Source organism: Gorilla gorilla, chromosome 2, assembly GCF_029281585.2.
Source record: "Gorilla gorilla gorilla isolate KB3781 chromosome 2, NHGRI_mGorGor1-v2.1_pri, whole genome shotgun sequence".
In the NCBI taxonomy this organism is placed as follows: domain Eukaryota; kingdom Metazoa; phylum Chordata; class Mammalia; order Primates; family Hominidae; genus Gorilla; species Gorilla gorilla.
The window spans coordinates 45,592,925-45,609,231 of record NC_086017.1 but is presented as its reverse complement, the minus strand read 5'-3'; the positions used below and the strand labels follow the sequence as shown (position 1 = coordinate 45,609,231).

At 35.0% G+C, this 16,307-nt stretch overlaps 1 protein-coding gene across 46 annotated transcripts in view; it reads right to left on the bottom strand.

The window, feature by feature from the left end:
• The window catches only part of ARPP21 (cAMP regulated phosphoprotein 21), a 155,924-nt gene that overhangs the window by 78,852 nt on the left and 60,765 nt on the right, over positions 1–16,307 (bottom strand). For 20 of the 46 annotated variants that reach the window (XM_055383968.2, XM_019024324.4, XM_019024320.4 and 17 more), the window contains 2 exons: positions 8,212–8,320; positions 6,225–6,326 (listed from right to left, as the gene is read on the bottom strand). The exons of 3 other annotated variants lie outside the window; for them this stretch is intronic. In XM_055383968.2, coding sequence (XP_055239943.2) covers positions 6,225–6,326; positions 8,212–8,320 — 211 coding nt within the window. 23 more of the 46 variants (XM_055383990.2, XM_055383976.2, XM_055383981.2 and 20 more) reach the window with 4 other exon arrangements.

Below are 16,307 nucleotides of genomic sequence, written 5' to 3'. Positions count from 1 at the left end.
AAAGATAGAAATAAAAAAGGAAAAAGGTAGGTTAGGATTAGAAAAATAAACAATTCTCATGCAGCATAGGGTATTTTTCCTTCAGGACGTCTCCAGGTTTTAGATTGAGTCTGTTCGGCATGGAGGTCAGAAGAAGAGAAATGTGAATGAAGCAGCTGGAGAAACGTTTGGCCGTCGGATTCTGAGCTAGTGGTTTCTTCTGGAGCTGCAGAGCTGCAGCCACCAAACAACAGAAGCCAAGGGAAGGGGTTCAAATCAAAGCAGAGCGTGCAGACTCCATGCGATCCACGTTAAGAATGGGAGAGCCATAAAGCCACAATCCTGAAATTATTACCTGGTGATGATAAACTCTCATGAAATATAGAGATTGAATGAAAGACTCTCAAAATTGAAGAAATGCCATCAATTATTAATCTTAAGTAAGAGGGGAAGGCCAGAAGACAAGTGAGGATGAAAATACGCTAACTAAAAAAAAAAAATCAAGCTCCATCTAATATATGCCAGTTTTTCACACAGAAAATCAGTGACTTTCTTCTTAGCTTCTATTCACCGAGCATTCGTTTCTCTTCTATCTTGTGTTTACGCACAATGTAGAGAGGACAAAATTCCATTACCATTACGTGCTGAGGAAAGGTGGATCAAATTAAATTTAAACAAATAGAAAAGAGAAGTCTAGACAAGATATGGTGCTGTGGTCCTATAATAGGGTGACTGTATTTAGAAAGTAACACAAAACCATTTCCAAAGTACTTAAATTTCTAAACATAAATAAATACTCATCCTGCTATATACGTAGATTTTCCAAATGATGAATAAATGACTTGTTACAGGAATAAATAGAGACTTAACAGGTCAATTTTAAGATAAAATAAAACTAAAGAAGTAATAATAACCTTTTAATAACCAATTATTGACTTAAAAGATCCTGCTAATGTAACCACTTCTGAGAGGCAAGCAGAATATTGGTTTCTATGTTCATTTTGTTAGAGAAATAATTTCCTTCCACTAAGCCAATGGGCTAGATTTAGACATGGTGTTTCTCTCAGTTTTATGAGCATTTCAGTGAAGGTGTCTCTAGAATCGTTTATGCTTTAACCTTGCTGCACTTAACATGCATCCTGAATTTCAAGTATGCAAAAACCTCATTTAAGAAAAAGCAAAAAGAGACAATTAAAAGATAAAGCTTTTCAGAAAATAGCTTTTTTAAAAAACTTGACATTTATATATGAAAGGGAAACAAGCATAAATGATGTGCCATTGATATGCCTATGAAGGGCTCTTTACGGTACACTAAATGTCCTAACTTCTTTTATTTCCTTTAATTTGGTTTTACTATTGGCTGGAGTCAAGTAAGGTATGTAAAAGAAAGCGAGGTTAGCTTAGATATACATTATGAGTTCATACTTTGCTACTTCTCTGCTCTCATAGTTGGAAAGTGGTTGATTGTGTTTATAATGTTTTGTCTGGATATTGGAATTATTGAGACTATTTGAAGGAATTAATTAAGGACATAGTGACCTCTTTCGACTCAATCTAATAGCATTTGGGGGAGAGTTAAGAACCCCAAACTCTGTATTAAAAAGTAAGACACAAGCAAGTCAAAGATACCTTGCCCATGCCAAAGTGGTGGCTCACACTTGTAATCCCAGCACTTTGGGAGGCCAAGGCAGGCAGATCGCCTGAGCTCAGGGGTTCAAGACCAGCCTGGGCAACATGGTGAAACCCTGTCTTTACAAAAAATACAAAAATTAGCGGGGCATGGTGGTGCACACCTGTGGTTCCAGCTATTGGTAGAGTAGGTGGGAGAATCACTTGAGCCCAGGAGCTAGAGGATGCAGTGAGCAGAGATCATGCCACTGTACTCCAACCTAGGTGACAGGGACCTTGTCTCAAAAAAATAAAAAAAAATACCTTACCCAATAATATCTCAAGTATTTTTCTGTTTTCTTTGGAAAGTTCCTAAAAAATTATCTCATTATCCCCTCAACTACCTTTTCATAAATAAGATAGATACAGTTATGGGCTGTGATTCACTAGCTGATGAAAATAAACTTTTTTAAAAAAAGTAATATTAATAACTTGCAAATTTTAATAGCAGAGAAAGATAAAATTGTCACAGTAATTAAGTGCAACATTCAAAGCTGTCACTTATATGCATTCTCGGATATAAAAGGCTTGCTTCTTTTCAAAAGAAGAAAAATGATTTTGCTTAATGGGTTATAGAGTTCTCTCCCACATCCCACCCTCAGCTCTGGTGGCACCACATGCCCTTATCACCCATCCCCACTGAACAGGAGTCCCAGCACATGTTAGGAGGACCACAGATGAACTCTTCACTGAATCTCTATTTATACACAAATATCCTTCAGAAATTAGCCTCCAGGCAAAACATACCTTCTCAAGTATATTGCTTTATCAATTTAACCTTCCCAAAGTCAGTTACATTGCATAGAATTAACCATAAAATAAGCCTAAATATAAAGTTTTGCCAAAGGAAAAAAGAATTACATTTCATATATATTGACTACAAAAAATACATTTATTATTTAGGTACTAAATTCTAAATTGTTGTTTTGACTTACAACTATTTAGTTCTCAAATAATGAAGAAATTTGTCTTATCTCAAAATGTCAAAATTCTCAAAGTGGATTTCAATTTTTTTCTGGAAAATCCCCAAAGCAAATCACATATTTTAAGTGCCTGTATACAAAAGCACACACAAACACACACACACACACACACTCTCTCTCTTTCACACACACACACACACATAGACACCTTAGACACCAAGATATATTTGGAAAATATTCAAGAATGTTTCTGATTTTAAAATAAATTTGACTTTTGCTGAATTGTAAATACCAGGAAGTATTTCTGAACTTTCTACTTTTACTTCAAGTAGCAAAAAAATACACTTAAGCAATATTTGAACCTATTTAAATCACTCCACTGCTTAAATAATAATTGCCAAGGAAAGCCGCTTTGTTAGCTCAGTTTTCAAATTATGAAGAAACTAAACTAAAGACCAGCTATGAAAAAGATTAGAGTTCTGTAACACAGTTTCCTTATGCTGGATTCTTTGCATTTGTTCTCTAATTGATTTAATATACTGTAATTATCATCTTATGAAAGAATGATCTTGTGCCTCAGCCATCTGGGCACTAGTAATGATCATTTGGGGATCTGGAAGTACTAGATGCAGGTCCCCTAAAGTGTGCTGCCTTTATGTTTGTGTCAATAGAGGATACAGTAATAGCCTCTTTATACAGGGTCACCCCCAATGATCCCTGCCTTTTGATATTCACAACCTTGTGTGGTACTTTCCACATTGTTCCAATGTTGATCTGAGTGTCCAAGACAATACAGCTGGGAAGATATATCATATCCAAGATTAGGTTATAAAAGACTGTGGCTTCTTCCATCTTGGGCTTTCTCTCTCTTTCTCTCTTAAATCACTTTCTTCAGGGGAAGTTAGTTGCCATGTCATGAAGACACCAAACAGCCTATAGAAGCCTACATTGTAAGGAACTGAGATCTCCAGCCTATAGCCAGTGAAGAATTGAGGCCTTCCAATAATCATGTAAGAGAGTTTGAAAGCAGATAACCACTTGATCAAGCCTTCAGATGATTGCAGCCCCAGTTGACAGCTTAACTGCAACCTCATGTAAGACTTTGAGTTAGAATCACCCAGTTAAGCTACTCCCAGACTCTTGACCCACAGAAATTGTGAGATGATAAGTGTTTGTTTTCAGCTGCCAAATTTTGGAATTTTTTGTTATAAGGCAACAAATAGCTAACACACAGAAAATACCAGTGGTATGATTGCATATCCCTAGCAGAGCTATACAGATAGAGAAAGACACTAGGCATTTCTTGCCCTCTAAGAGAAAGGGTCTTAGCCTTTTAACAGTTATGGAAACTTGTAAGAATATGATATACAATAGGGACCATTTCTTTAAAAAATGCACACGTGTTCATGAACATGATTTGCAAATGATGTCTGGGACTTCAGTTAATCCTTCAAGCCCTTCTGTGAGTATAGTCTGGGTACCTGATGCCAATTTAAAACGCTGCCCTAGGATATCAAGTTAAAAAGCATGCTAGAAACAGGCTGGTCCTCCACTCAAATTAGTAAAGGCGGAAGAGCTGGCCACTAGAGAGGCTACCAAAGGGGCTCACACCTCTATTCCTACAGAGAGAAGAAGCCACAGCATTTTAAAGAAGGCTGCCAAATGATTTCATGGATTTAAAAAGCTATGGCAATAGCTTGACATTTAAGATTTCTCACATTTAAATGTGCTTTTATTTTTTAAAAACTGTTGATACAGCATGTGGGCATAGATGCTTCAAATAGCAACACTTGCCTAAAATGTTTAACCCAGATCCCCAGCTGTTAATCTCGTTAACAAGGTTGTAAGGAAATGCAATGTATAGAGAAAGTCATGCAGACCCTGTCTCCCAGTGACCTCTCTTTGTACATGAGAATTGGCAAATGAAATAAGCAGGACAGGCGTCATCTTCATTACAGACAGGCATTAGTGACAGACTTTGTCACCTAGCTGTCAAGTGTCTAACAAGGTGACACAACTTTAAAAACAGCATAATATTGCATGTGCATTTTATGTGTGATTTGTATTTTCTTTTCAACATAACTCATTCATAAATTACTTGACCTGCCAGGACCAGAGTGTGAGAGAAAATGTGTGTGTGTGTGTGTGTGTGTGTGTGTGTGTGTGTGTGTGTGTGTGTTTGAGAGAGAGAGAGAGAGCAAGAGAGAGAGAATAAGAACAAAAAATGAATTAACTTTCAAAAAAATTATCTCTATGAAGCTCTATGAAGGTCTTCAGACAGGAAAATGCTACTTTCCAGGCCACTGTAGGCATCCTTATTATGACTGGAATAGATCATCTCATCACTTCATTCTTGTATCCACCAAACACAATTAAAGGCCCACCATATGTCAGGCTGTATTTTGCATTATCTAAAATTCTGACCATAATAAAATTCTAAGTAGCCTACACATATGCAGAGTCTCCTAAAATTGCATCCAGACCTCCAACTATGGTAACTTCCATCTCCCTCTCTCTCACACTCTTCTAATTTCAGAGCTCTTAGCTGGATTATCCAATCTTCAAAATTCTATTTCAGTGTGTTCAAGAAAGGTGGCGGGGGTTGTAGGGGGCGGGATATAAACGTGAAAGAAGTGCAGTGGTGGAGGAGGTTGAATCTCCCCTGAACTTTCATATTAATGGAACCAGACCAGCTGGAAGATCAGAGAAACTGGCTTTGGCCTGAAACTTTTCAGGACAGCAGTCTTCCTCCAAGCTGAGCACTGAAGCCTACTTCTCTGGGCTGGCTTTGTGTTGTCTCCAGAAGCAGATCACAGCAGGAGATCAGATATTCCACTAGACTCAGCAAAGCTTGCCATGTTGGCCACGGAGTCTTACAAAAGAGCTCACACTTCTACTTATGCAGGGGGAAGAACCCACATCATTTGAGGAGGCTGCTAAGTGATTGCATGGAATGAAAACGCTATGGCAGTTGCTTGCCCTTTTCCTTGCATTTAAATCCAGCCTCTATTTTTTTTTACCTTTTAATGTTTAATTAATTGCATTTTATCTTGACCATAGTGGGTAAAGATAAAAAATTCCAACCATTTTTTTTTGTTATTCGGATTTGTTTTATGATTATTCCCTTGACAAACTGTTCACAGATTTGATTTGAAATTGAGGAGAAGAATAATCTAACTTTAGTATAATGAAATGTCCATATTTGCTAAGAACCCAGAAAATACTCGTTGTATATGGATGTGTGTGTGAGATAAACAGATTCTCTCTTCTTTGTAATTCTTTACCCTGTACAATGTTGTTATTAAAAAGAAAACAACCCTAGGTAGGTAATCTGCTGGCTAATGTGGAGGTGAAGGCATTTCTTCAAATCTGACAACCACTCTCTGTATTTAAGGTCTGTATCACTGACCAAAATCATACCTCTCTATATGCCCCCACCAGTCATATCCTAAGAACACACCCAAACCCTTGGCTAGGTTTCTATCACTTCCCTGAACCAGATCCTCTTCCAAAATCACCTCTAGTTTTCTTCAGTTTGATTTGTTCTCTGGCTCCAGCCTTTTTATTCCCTGCCACCTCGCTGTCTGGGGAATGAGGAAGCCTTACTGCTGTTGGAAGGAGCGCACTAAAGAGGCAATTAAAACAACTACTCACATCGTGTGCAAATATTCTCTCCCTCACTCTCTGATATTCCTCTTCTCTCTCTTCAATTGATTTACTTCGTCTGTCATCTCTAAATGGATGCATTCTGTTTTGCTGAACAGAAAAAAGAAATCAGGAGGGTTATCCAAGTTGCGTTGTTAGAAATCTGTGGTTAAGCAACTGTCAGCTAAGAATAATAAATGTTCACTTAAACAAATGGAGCCTGAAAAGTCTCATTCTCTCTGTTTCCTGAGGAGGCTGTGTTGGGTGCATGTACCATGTGTGTGCATGACATGCAATGGTGAGAGGTGTTTACTGCTGCTGGTTGGTTCCTCACTGGATGCAAGTAGCAGAGGTGTTTCCAAAATGAGTGCACCTCACTGTGCCTCAGGCATTCAGCCAATTCACATACGTGATGGCTCATCACTGATGGACTCTGTCTCTCTTGCTTACCTGTGTGGTTCTGACTCCTCAGAAAGAGGCAGAATGCCGGTGAAAAAAGAGGAAGTGGCTAGTTCAAGGTAGCTGAGGGAAGAAATCATTTTGAAAGCTTGGGGACTGGAGAAAAAGCAAGTGAGCAAAGAAAGTAATTAACAGAAAGGAAGATGTGGACATTATTTCTTCATCTTCTAATTTGTGTAATTCATTCAGTGACTGATCCCATGAATTGCATTTAGCATAGAATGAATGACCTCAGGTTTACAGGCTAAATTTTAAAAACCTGTTTGTTGACAAGAGTCAATACTAAGAACTCTAAAGTAATGCTTCAAAGAACCCAGCATGAGGACTGCTCTTTATCCTATTTTCTGACTACTTCCTGCATCTTAAGTCTCCTTCCATCTATTCTTTCCATTCCTCACAAACTGCTCTGCACTAACCACACTCATCCATCCATTCAACAGACACCCACTAAACATGACACAGGCACATGTTTCATAGTCAACAGGAGCCATGGTGTAGCTTGGTGGCAGTGGGAGGAAACGAGATACAAATGATGAACAAGTTTTTAAAAAGTGCGTCAGAGATGCACATACTGGCTGAATGACTCACCGAGAGTGATTAAAATGATAACTTGAGATGCATATTGTCTTACCTTTAAGAATTCTAAAGCAAAGTCATTTGCAAAAAAGTCTATTTTGATTGTCAGAGACACAAAGTATAATTGTAATGGCATTTATATGACTTTCTATTGTTATCATCATTTAAAAATTTGTGGAATTTTTTTTTTTTTGCCATTTACTTAGCTTTCTTCTAATCACCCTGGATCCCATAGCCCCCCCAATCTAAAGAAGAGATTTAGTAAGGTCTCTTTGCTCCTGTCCGGGTACCACAAATAAGGCTACTCTAGAACAACATAATGTTTTGTCACAAGCAAAATACACAAGGATAAAGTTCTGCTACACTTCATGCAAAACAAGCAGACAATTTACATGGACCATAAAACATGGGAAGGAGAGGGGATAAAAGACTAAAACATGAACTCAATTCTTTTCTCTGAAGACTTATTTTAGGATAGTTGCAAAATCCACCTGTCCTCACCATAACAAGGTTTGTTCTTTACAGCTACACCGGTTGATCATCGGTCCGTATTGATAATCCAGCTCAATTTGTGCACAACTGAAGGACAAAGCTGTAGGGAGTGGAACGACTGCCATAGTTACACAGACATCTGGATATGCGACTGACAAAGCTTTTCTCCACAGCTCGGAGCCTGTGGCATCCCGACCCTCCCAGACATGCAGCGGAAACTGCGCCAAGCACCACCCATGCAGCCCAACACAGAGCCATTGCTAAAGCAACCAGGACATATTTTTTTTTTGCTACCCATTGAATGCCAAAGGGGGAGGCAAGGAGGAGAAGGAGGTTGGAGATAGGACAGTGGTATCAGAGGCAGGGGAGGATTGGAGGGAAGGCAGGGACAACAGAGGGACGACATGAACATCAGTCAGCCCACCTTCAAAAACAACAATGTCAGCCACTCTCAAACTTGAGAACCAACCTGATTGTCTTCTTTATCAATACTAGAGTTATCTCGCTTCAAGATAAACCGCTTCTGGGATTCTTCACCTTTTTCATCTTTTAAATGTTCACAAAACCTTTGCTCTGGTCTGCCAGCAAAGTAAAACATATCAATAAAAAAGTTTTTTCCCTTTGTTTAAAGTTATTTTTTAGTGTTGTTCTTCCCCCACAGTGTCATTTAACTTAAAAGTTTACAAGTGGTTTTGATACTAGAGTTGCTGGCAATATACAGGTAGGTAATAATATGTCACTTCACATGTTAGAATACTTTTTGTTGTTTTGAATTTGGGGTCTTGTTTGCTACATGCTGCTCATCATGGCTGAAATTGGAAAACAAATTTAAAGGCCTGCCTGTATATATTGTATAGATGTTTTCTTCAGTTATTTTGACCTCTATTACTCCTGAATTCAAATAACTTCCTACCCATATTCTCAAACAAATATACATGTTTAGAACTTGAGAGTAACACATTAATTCACCAATGTCTGGAACTGGCAGAATATCTTCTATCACATCTTCCCTTTTAAGAGTCTTTAGACTGTGTAGTGAGAGAGGATCACTTAAAAATTATTTTCTGTCTCCTCCAATAACGAAAGCTCTGGAATCTGGCTCCAGTAGACTCTGACACCCTTGACCATGTCTTGTAAATCAGTTCAGTAATTGGAGAAAATGGAGGTATTTAGTTTAAACAACTTAATGGTTGATTAGCATGGGGAAAATGCTTCAAGCAGTTACACACTATTGATTAGTTAATTGATTTTTTTAGGTCCTCTTAATCATTTGGTATTATTAAAGGAAAGGGCTCCACTTCCTTGTTAATTTCTCACAGTTGTCATTGCAGACCACAGAACTCAATGAATGATCTGGACTTGGGTTCATCCACAGAGGAAGTGCTAAAACGTTTGTTTCTGGTTTAGACAGTTAAAATTTATGACTCTCATTAAAGGGTCTCTGTCATATCTGATATATTACTTCTGAAGCCTAGAAGGTTTTCTGTCCCTACAGGGTTCATTATGCTTTGAGTCATTAGGAAGCCACTCACAGTGTCTGTTGTGTAAGATGAGTGACCAGTAATTAAGAGAAACTTATCATTTGCTCCTAGCTCCAAAATAAGAAAATAGCACTTTGAAAATAAAGAAGTAGTTTAAGTGTATAATTCAAATCTTGATGAGAAGCATTTTTTTCTTTCCTTAAATACGTGTACATAAATTATAATAATTTTGATGAGCAGACAATAGCAAAAAACTGGAATAATATCAGCTAGAGTTTTTTTAACTGAGAATAATTTTTGGAAGATGGTGTCAATATCTTATTCGATCCTTACAATAAAAGTTTGGTGCAGAAGCAAATATTTTTTGCCTCTTTTAAAGACAAGGAAACCATCCCTCCATGCTTCTTTTGATTTCACGTTTATGAATTTGCCCAGTAAGCCACAGGCATCACACAGCCTGGTCACATCCTTTCAGAGACTCAGTTTTGTTCCTCTATATTGTACACAGTGGGCTGAAGGCCCTCAAACCCCAAAATAAAGAACAAAATTCCTCCATCAAATTATCCTACTTTTCAATGTAAATGTTTTCCACCAAACTTAAAATGTAACCAAAAACCTGAAAGTGTGAATATGACATATTAAAATTAGTATTCTAAAGAAGTAAACCTGTACTTTACAATGAAAGGGCCATTTACAGTAGAGAAATTAAACATGTTTCAGTGTAGCATAGTCACAAGACACTTCAATTTCTTATTACACTGTAAAGATATTACAGTGTAGACTTGCAGTTCCCTGTAAACACTAGAAATTCTCCAGATTTTTTTAAGCATTCCAACATTTTCATCCAATATTTATATGTTGTTACACATTTTTTTTCCATAGCAAGTGAAATTAGGATGCTGACTTAAATACAGATGTTGATTGTATCAATGCTATTTTGGTGTCTTCTAATATTCCCGGGCTCTGTAATCTGATAAACTCCAGTTAAGTGAAATGACTTACTAACTTCTAAATTTACAGAAATTTTGTTTGTATTTGTTTGTAATAGTCTGTAATTGTTCATTTACAAATAAAATTATCTCAGAATGTGGACTTTCTGATTCATGAGCATAAAGTGAATTTGTTATAGATCGACTTATTTAGGTTGAAAAGCATTAAAGTGAGATTTCAGGACACTAACCAGAATTAGAATTTAAGTTTCATGTCAGTACAGACCTTGTCTTTTTTAAAAACTTAAGTCTTAGTGTCTAGAACCATGCCTGGTACCTGAGAGGCATTTGGCTGAATAAATAAATTAACCAATGTATAAGCAAATGAACATTTAGCACAGCTATTCATAAATCACTATAATTCAGGGACAGATAAAAAAGTCACAATAATATATCAAATTTTAAATCCTATAATTATAAATCAGAAGATAATTTGGTTAGTAGGAGTATAAATTCAAATTTAGAATATTAGTGAGATCTTTAAAAATGAGATTTATGTTTCAATTTATATTGACCAAAATTAATCATGTTACAAAAACAAATGTTTTTGTTTGTTTTAAATCTGAGAGTATCTTGGGAAGACATGGAAGTGTGAATGAAAATCGTGGCCTTCCTAGTTTTGGAACTTCTAAGTTTCAAGTGTCGTTGTATCTTTAAAAGAGCTATTTAAACATTATTTTAAAAATATCATTTCCATTTCTTTGTAGTAGTCATTTATTTGTTTTTCATATATTTGGGAAAAAATGCACCTACAACATAACTGAAATGTAATCATAAGGCTTATTCTAATTAATAATATAAATATTGTTTAGAGCAAAAGTATTTCCTAATAATACAAATTATGCAAAATGCATCCTTAATAACTGCATTTCAAACACCTTAGGTTTTTCTCAGATATTGGAATTTAATAGTTCAAATTATTAATCCTTTTGTATTTTTCCAGAAATATTGAATGATCATGGAGAAACTATTTGAATTTTGCTTAAAAATTCAAGTGAATCTAATAAAATTTTTCTAGGTTGATTTTATAGAGAATTGTTTATGATTATAGTGTTAAAGAGCAATTTCGCAGTTTAAGCTCATGCAAACTAAGGCATACACCTGAAGTATTGCAAGTGATTAAACTAAAAATTACTGGTATTACTGGTAATGTACCATTATATTATAGCTTTGAAAACTCAACTCCCTTTCACAGTTAATTTACCACCATAGCAATATTATTTCTAAGCAATGAATAGAACTAAAAATGAATAGAACTAAAATAATGTATTGTAGACCTTTATTTAAAATGATAATGGATAACTTTTAATGTATTAATATGTGAATGTAATTGGATGAAAACATTCTCCAAACTGCAAAAGGTGGTGGTATTTATTAAATCAATGATGACTAGACTTCACTATATATTTTACCGCCTTGCATCATTCATGCCTAACTTTTTTTTTTCTGGTAGATTTTAGTACATATGGCATTATTTCTATCTTTCTTTATATTATCATCAAAAAAGCATGGAAAATAAATGTAATGCTTATTCTAGGTGAAAAATACTTTCTTCTTCTGAAGGTAAAAATATGTTTTTCCACAATTTGTAGCACATAACTACTGTGAAACTCATTGTTCATGTATAGTGAAGAGCACTGGCATTTCTGGTCAATTTCTTGGCAACCCCAATCAAACCTCTGAAAAGTCAGAATTAATTCTTCATTGTTCCTTCACTGGGCATAGCTCATGAATTGACAAACAGTGTGGCTGAGTGAAGATAATCAAACTCTTGTGTTCTAGTCATTCAGTCCCAGTTTTAGTTTTTCCCCCTTGAAGCTTGAAATAGATGAGCACTCATTATTATTAGTATTGTCAGTCTTTCTTATCTTGAAGTATTTTAATAGTTTACCTTACAGTCAGGTTCTTAAGACCAGATTTATTACTTTTCTTCCAAATAGTTAACCTTAATCCTTCTCTTATTTTCCAAACATAAATGAAGAATTTAATTCTACTGAATATGTAGAGTCATAGAGAGAAGTCTTGAATTTCACCCTGAGTAACTGAAAGGTGGTTACCAATATGTATACGTATCTCAAAAAATTAAAAGTTTCTATGCACAACAGTATAAAATATTTTGATGGTGTAAGACACCTATCAAAAGCACTTTAATAGTCAAACAGATTAGAGAAATCTAATGACACTGTTCCCTTAATATTTCAAAAATTTTCAATTAAAAATATGTACATTTTGGAAGTATTTTATTGAAAATAGGAAAGTCTTAGTTCTTCTTTTTAAATAAGTGTATCTCACAATTTGCATTATCAGTTTGTCATTTTATACCACTTCATTTTCTTTTAAATGAGACTATACCTTATAAACTTAATATGTGCAGTGCTAAGTAGCCAATGTTCTTTATTAGCATCTTTCAAACTCTTGTTCCAAATTTTGTAACACCCTTGCAAAATTCATTTTATTCTTCTCTGTTTCTATAGTGTACTGTATATATAAGCAGAGGAATGCAAACCAACTCTTCGACTCTCCTTTAACATAAGACTTTTCATGAACAACAACATTAAGCACAACATTTAAAAACAACATGCATTTGTAAGATATCTCTTACACTGGTACCTGTGCTGTAGCAAACAATTTGGCTACGTGGATTTGGAGACTTAAAAATTTTTAAATATCATTTTGTCCTGACAAAGTAGTTCGATTTCTAATAATGAATCCAAAGAAAATAATAAATGAATGCAGAGTTCCATCATTCACAACAGCAAAATAGTGAAAAATCTATAGTAGATTAGGTAAGTAATTTAAGGTAGGTAATGTATGATATGTGGCTCTATAAAATTATATCCAATAATATTGAGTAACATAGAAAAGCAATTAATAAAAACATAAATATGCTTTGATCATATTTATGTTGAAAGTATAATATGTAAGAATAATAATGCTAGGAGTAAGTATGTCTGATGGTGGGATAACAGACAATTTTATTTTAACCTTTTATATATTTGTGATTATGAAAATAATTATTATTGTATAACAACAAACTAATGAAAATTATTAGCTTAAAAAGATAGAAAACCAATTCAACAACTTAGTAGTGGTTTGTATCCAATTACTGGATAATAGATATTTAACATATTCACATATTTTGAATATTTAGAACATACTGTTTCATAGCATGTATTATTACAATCACCTAAAATAGGCATTTAGATATTTTGTTTTGACAAACCAATTCTTAATTGTTCTACTGCACTGCTACTTTTAAAAATACCAGATTTAATTATGATCCCTGCTTCTAAGGCCCTCTAGTATATGTCAACCACTCCTACCCTGTCAATCACTCCCTTTATTGCTGTGTCCTTTTTGATTTATCTATCTATATAAACATCCATTTACTAATGATAATATAATGAGAATAACTAAATAATACTGTCCACGCTGAAGATCTCTTTTATCTTATCTATAGGAGAAGACTAAATAATGATGTTATAGGGAAAGATTGCAAGGATAAGAGAAAAGGGGAAAATATGAAGTTTTAAAAAGGGAAAGTAATCACACGCAATTCAGACCTGGTATATTATATACTAGATGCGTGAGCTTGATTATCTATATTGAGCATGGTGTTGGCGACAGCACCTAACAGTCACACGGGTCAGATAGATATACTTAGCTTAACAAAACAGACTTATTTCTTCAAGTTTACCTATATACTTAGAACTTCCACAAATGAAAAATAATGTCTACGGTAGAAAAATTACTTTACAGAACAGCAATTCTTCTAAATGATATGAGGATGATCTTACATGAATTATCTAGGAAATACTGCACACATATATTGTAAAATATGAGGATAACATCAAATATATGCCTAGGTTCTTGAGATTATCAAAACATTTCAAGTTTCACATGGGGATCATTTTACAGATTGTTTGGCCCCTATGTAAAACTTGAAATGTTTTGGATTAGCCTAAAATTGAGGATTCCACCAAATTGATTCCATTGATCGATTTATCACCAATCTCAATCATGATTAAGATTTAGGATCAGCCAGGACAATTTTAGGTTCCTTGAATTTTCAAAAACTCTAGGGTACAAGTGCACAACGTGCAGCCTTGTTACATAGGTATACGTGTGCCATGTTGGCTTGCTGCACCCGTCAACTCGTCATTTATATTAGGTATTTCTCCTAATGCTATTCCTCCCCCAGCCCCCCACCGCCTGACATGTACCCTAGAACTTAAAGTATAATAAAAAAAGTAAAATAAAATTTTCAAAAGCTCCAGTGGTATTTTCTAAGTAAACCTATACACAAATAATCTAGTGTTAATCTGCAAATGTGATATTTGGTTCAATATATTTGATCATTTACTTCTCTCTGGTGCTACTTTGACAGAAAGGCACAACACTTTGCATGTTGAATTCACTTCTTTTCACTTCCAACACTGAACTCATGATGAGTGATTTCTTCTTCAGCTCCAGGGTACTAATTTCTTGCAAGTTTTCTAATCTCAGGCTTTTCTTATCAGTGGTAATAAACTGACTAAAATCAGGGATAAAGTATTGGTGTACTTTTTTTTTTCTTTAAATTCTCCATCCTTCCATTTCAGTGCTATAAGAACATTAAATGATAGAAGCATTAATACATACAATGACTCAAAGCTCCACTCCCTTAAAACAACCATTGCATTTTAATACATAACCTAATTTCTTTATATAAAATGGACATAAACTAGCATACTATATTTGAAATAGCAATAGTTTCGATAGCTAAAATAGTTTAAAGCATACAGACATAACACTGAGAAGCAAGCCTAAAAACAATTATGCCTCTTCAGCTCTGCATCTTACTGTGTGACTTTCTGCAATATATTTAACCTCTCTGAGGGAGAGGGCTGTTGTTTGTTTGGTTTCTTGTAAAAAATAGAAAATAAAATACTTAACTTGCTTGGGAGGATTACGTAGATGCACAATCATGTGAGAAAGCTACTAAGCCCAGTGCTGGGCACTAGTAAAGCACTTAACAAATTTTAGAAACTATGGTTATACCGTTCATATTTTTTGAGTAGAAAAAATCTAAAGGCACAACAATAATTATTGATCCAAAATTTTCTTTAGAGTTAACCTTAAGTAGGATAGATATAATCTGTATTGTAATACTAAAATAATGGATTGATCTGTGTATTTCCAAATATGGCAGTCATATTTTTCTGAAAGTGATGTTTTCTTTGGAAACTGCTGAATATAATTGTTGTGTTTTTTTTGAGACAAAAGGCTTTCTGCTTATATATTGTAATGTTATATAAAAAAGCATTCCATTGAAGCCCATATGCAAATACAGTATTTCAGTCCCAGTGAAGGTACAGACTTACTAGTGTAGTTTACTTGACAGGGAATTGCCAAATATTTTTGGTACGTGTAAATAAAAGCTATATATATTTTTTTCATTTTTCTGGCTTGAAGCCCAGAAGGTGGGAAGTGAAGATTGGGAAGTTAAAGGCTATGCTCCTCTGAGAACACTGTGGTACCTGAAGGGCTGTACATTGGAAGAAGTCAGGTTGTGGGATAAAATGTGTTACATAAATGTGCACTGCTCTTGATAGATTCCAACTTATTGTTTGAAGAGTTGTACTGAACATTAAAACATGTTATTATTATTGTCATATTCATTATACACAACCAGAATCTCACCTTCAAGTATTCTCTAAAACTTCCCAAAGTACAAGTGCTAAAATCACTGTCAGCCCTACAGGAGAATTTAGAAGAAACAAGGGAAACCCTCAGGTACTGGGCATAATTCTGCTGCCTATAGCAAGCAAAGATGCAGACTGAGGAAATCAAGCCACAATAATCTTGCTTCTTCCAAAACTATTATACATTTAGGACAATACTATCTCTAGTAGGTGTATGTATGATGAACTTTTAACTTCTAAACTGTATGATACGTAGTATGTATTTACACACACAGACACTCCTGTAGTTACATACTATGTATTCACACACATACACACACACAATCTTGATCAAAATTGTCATGGCTCCTCAAATAAACTGTGAAAAGAATTAACGTGTGATATAGGCTATACTTCTTTTGTTCAAAGCAC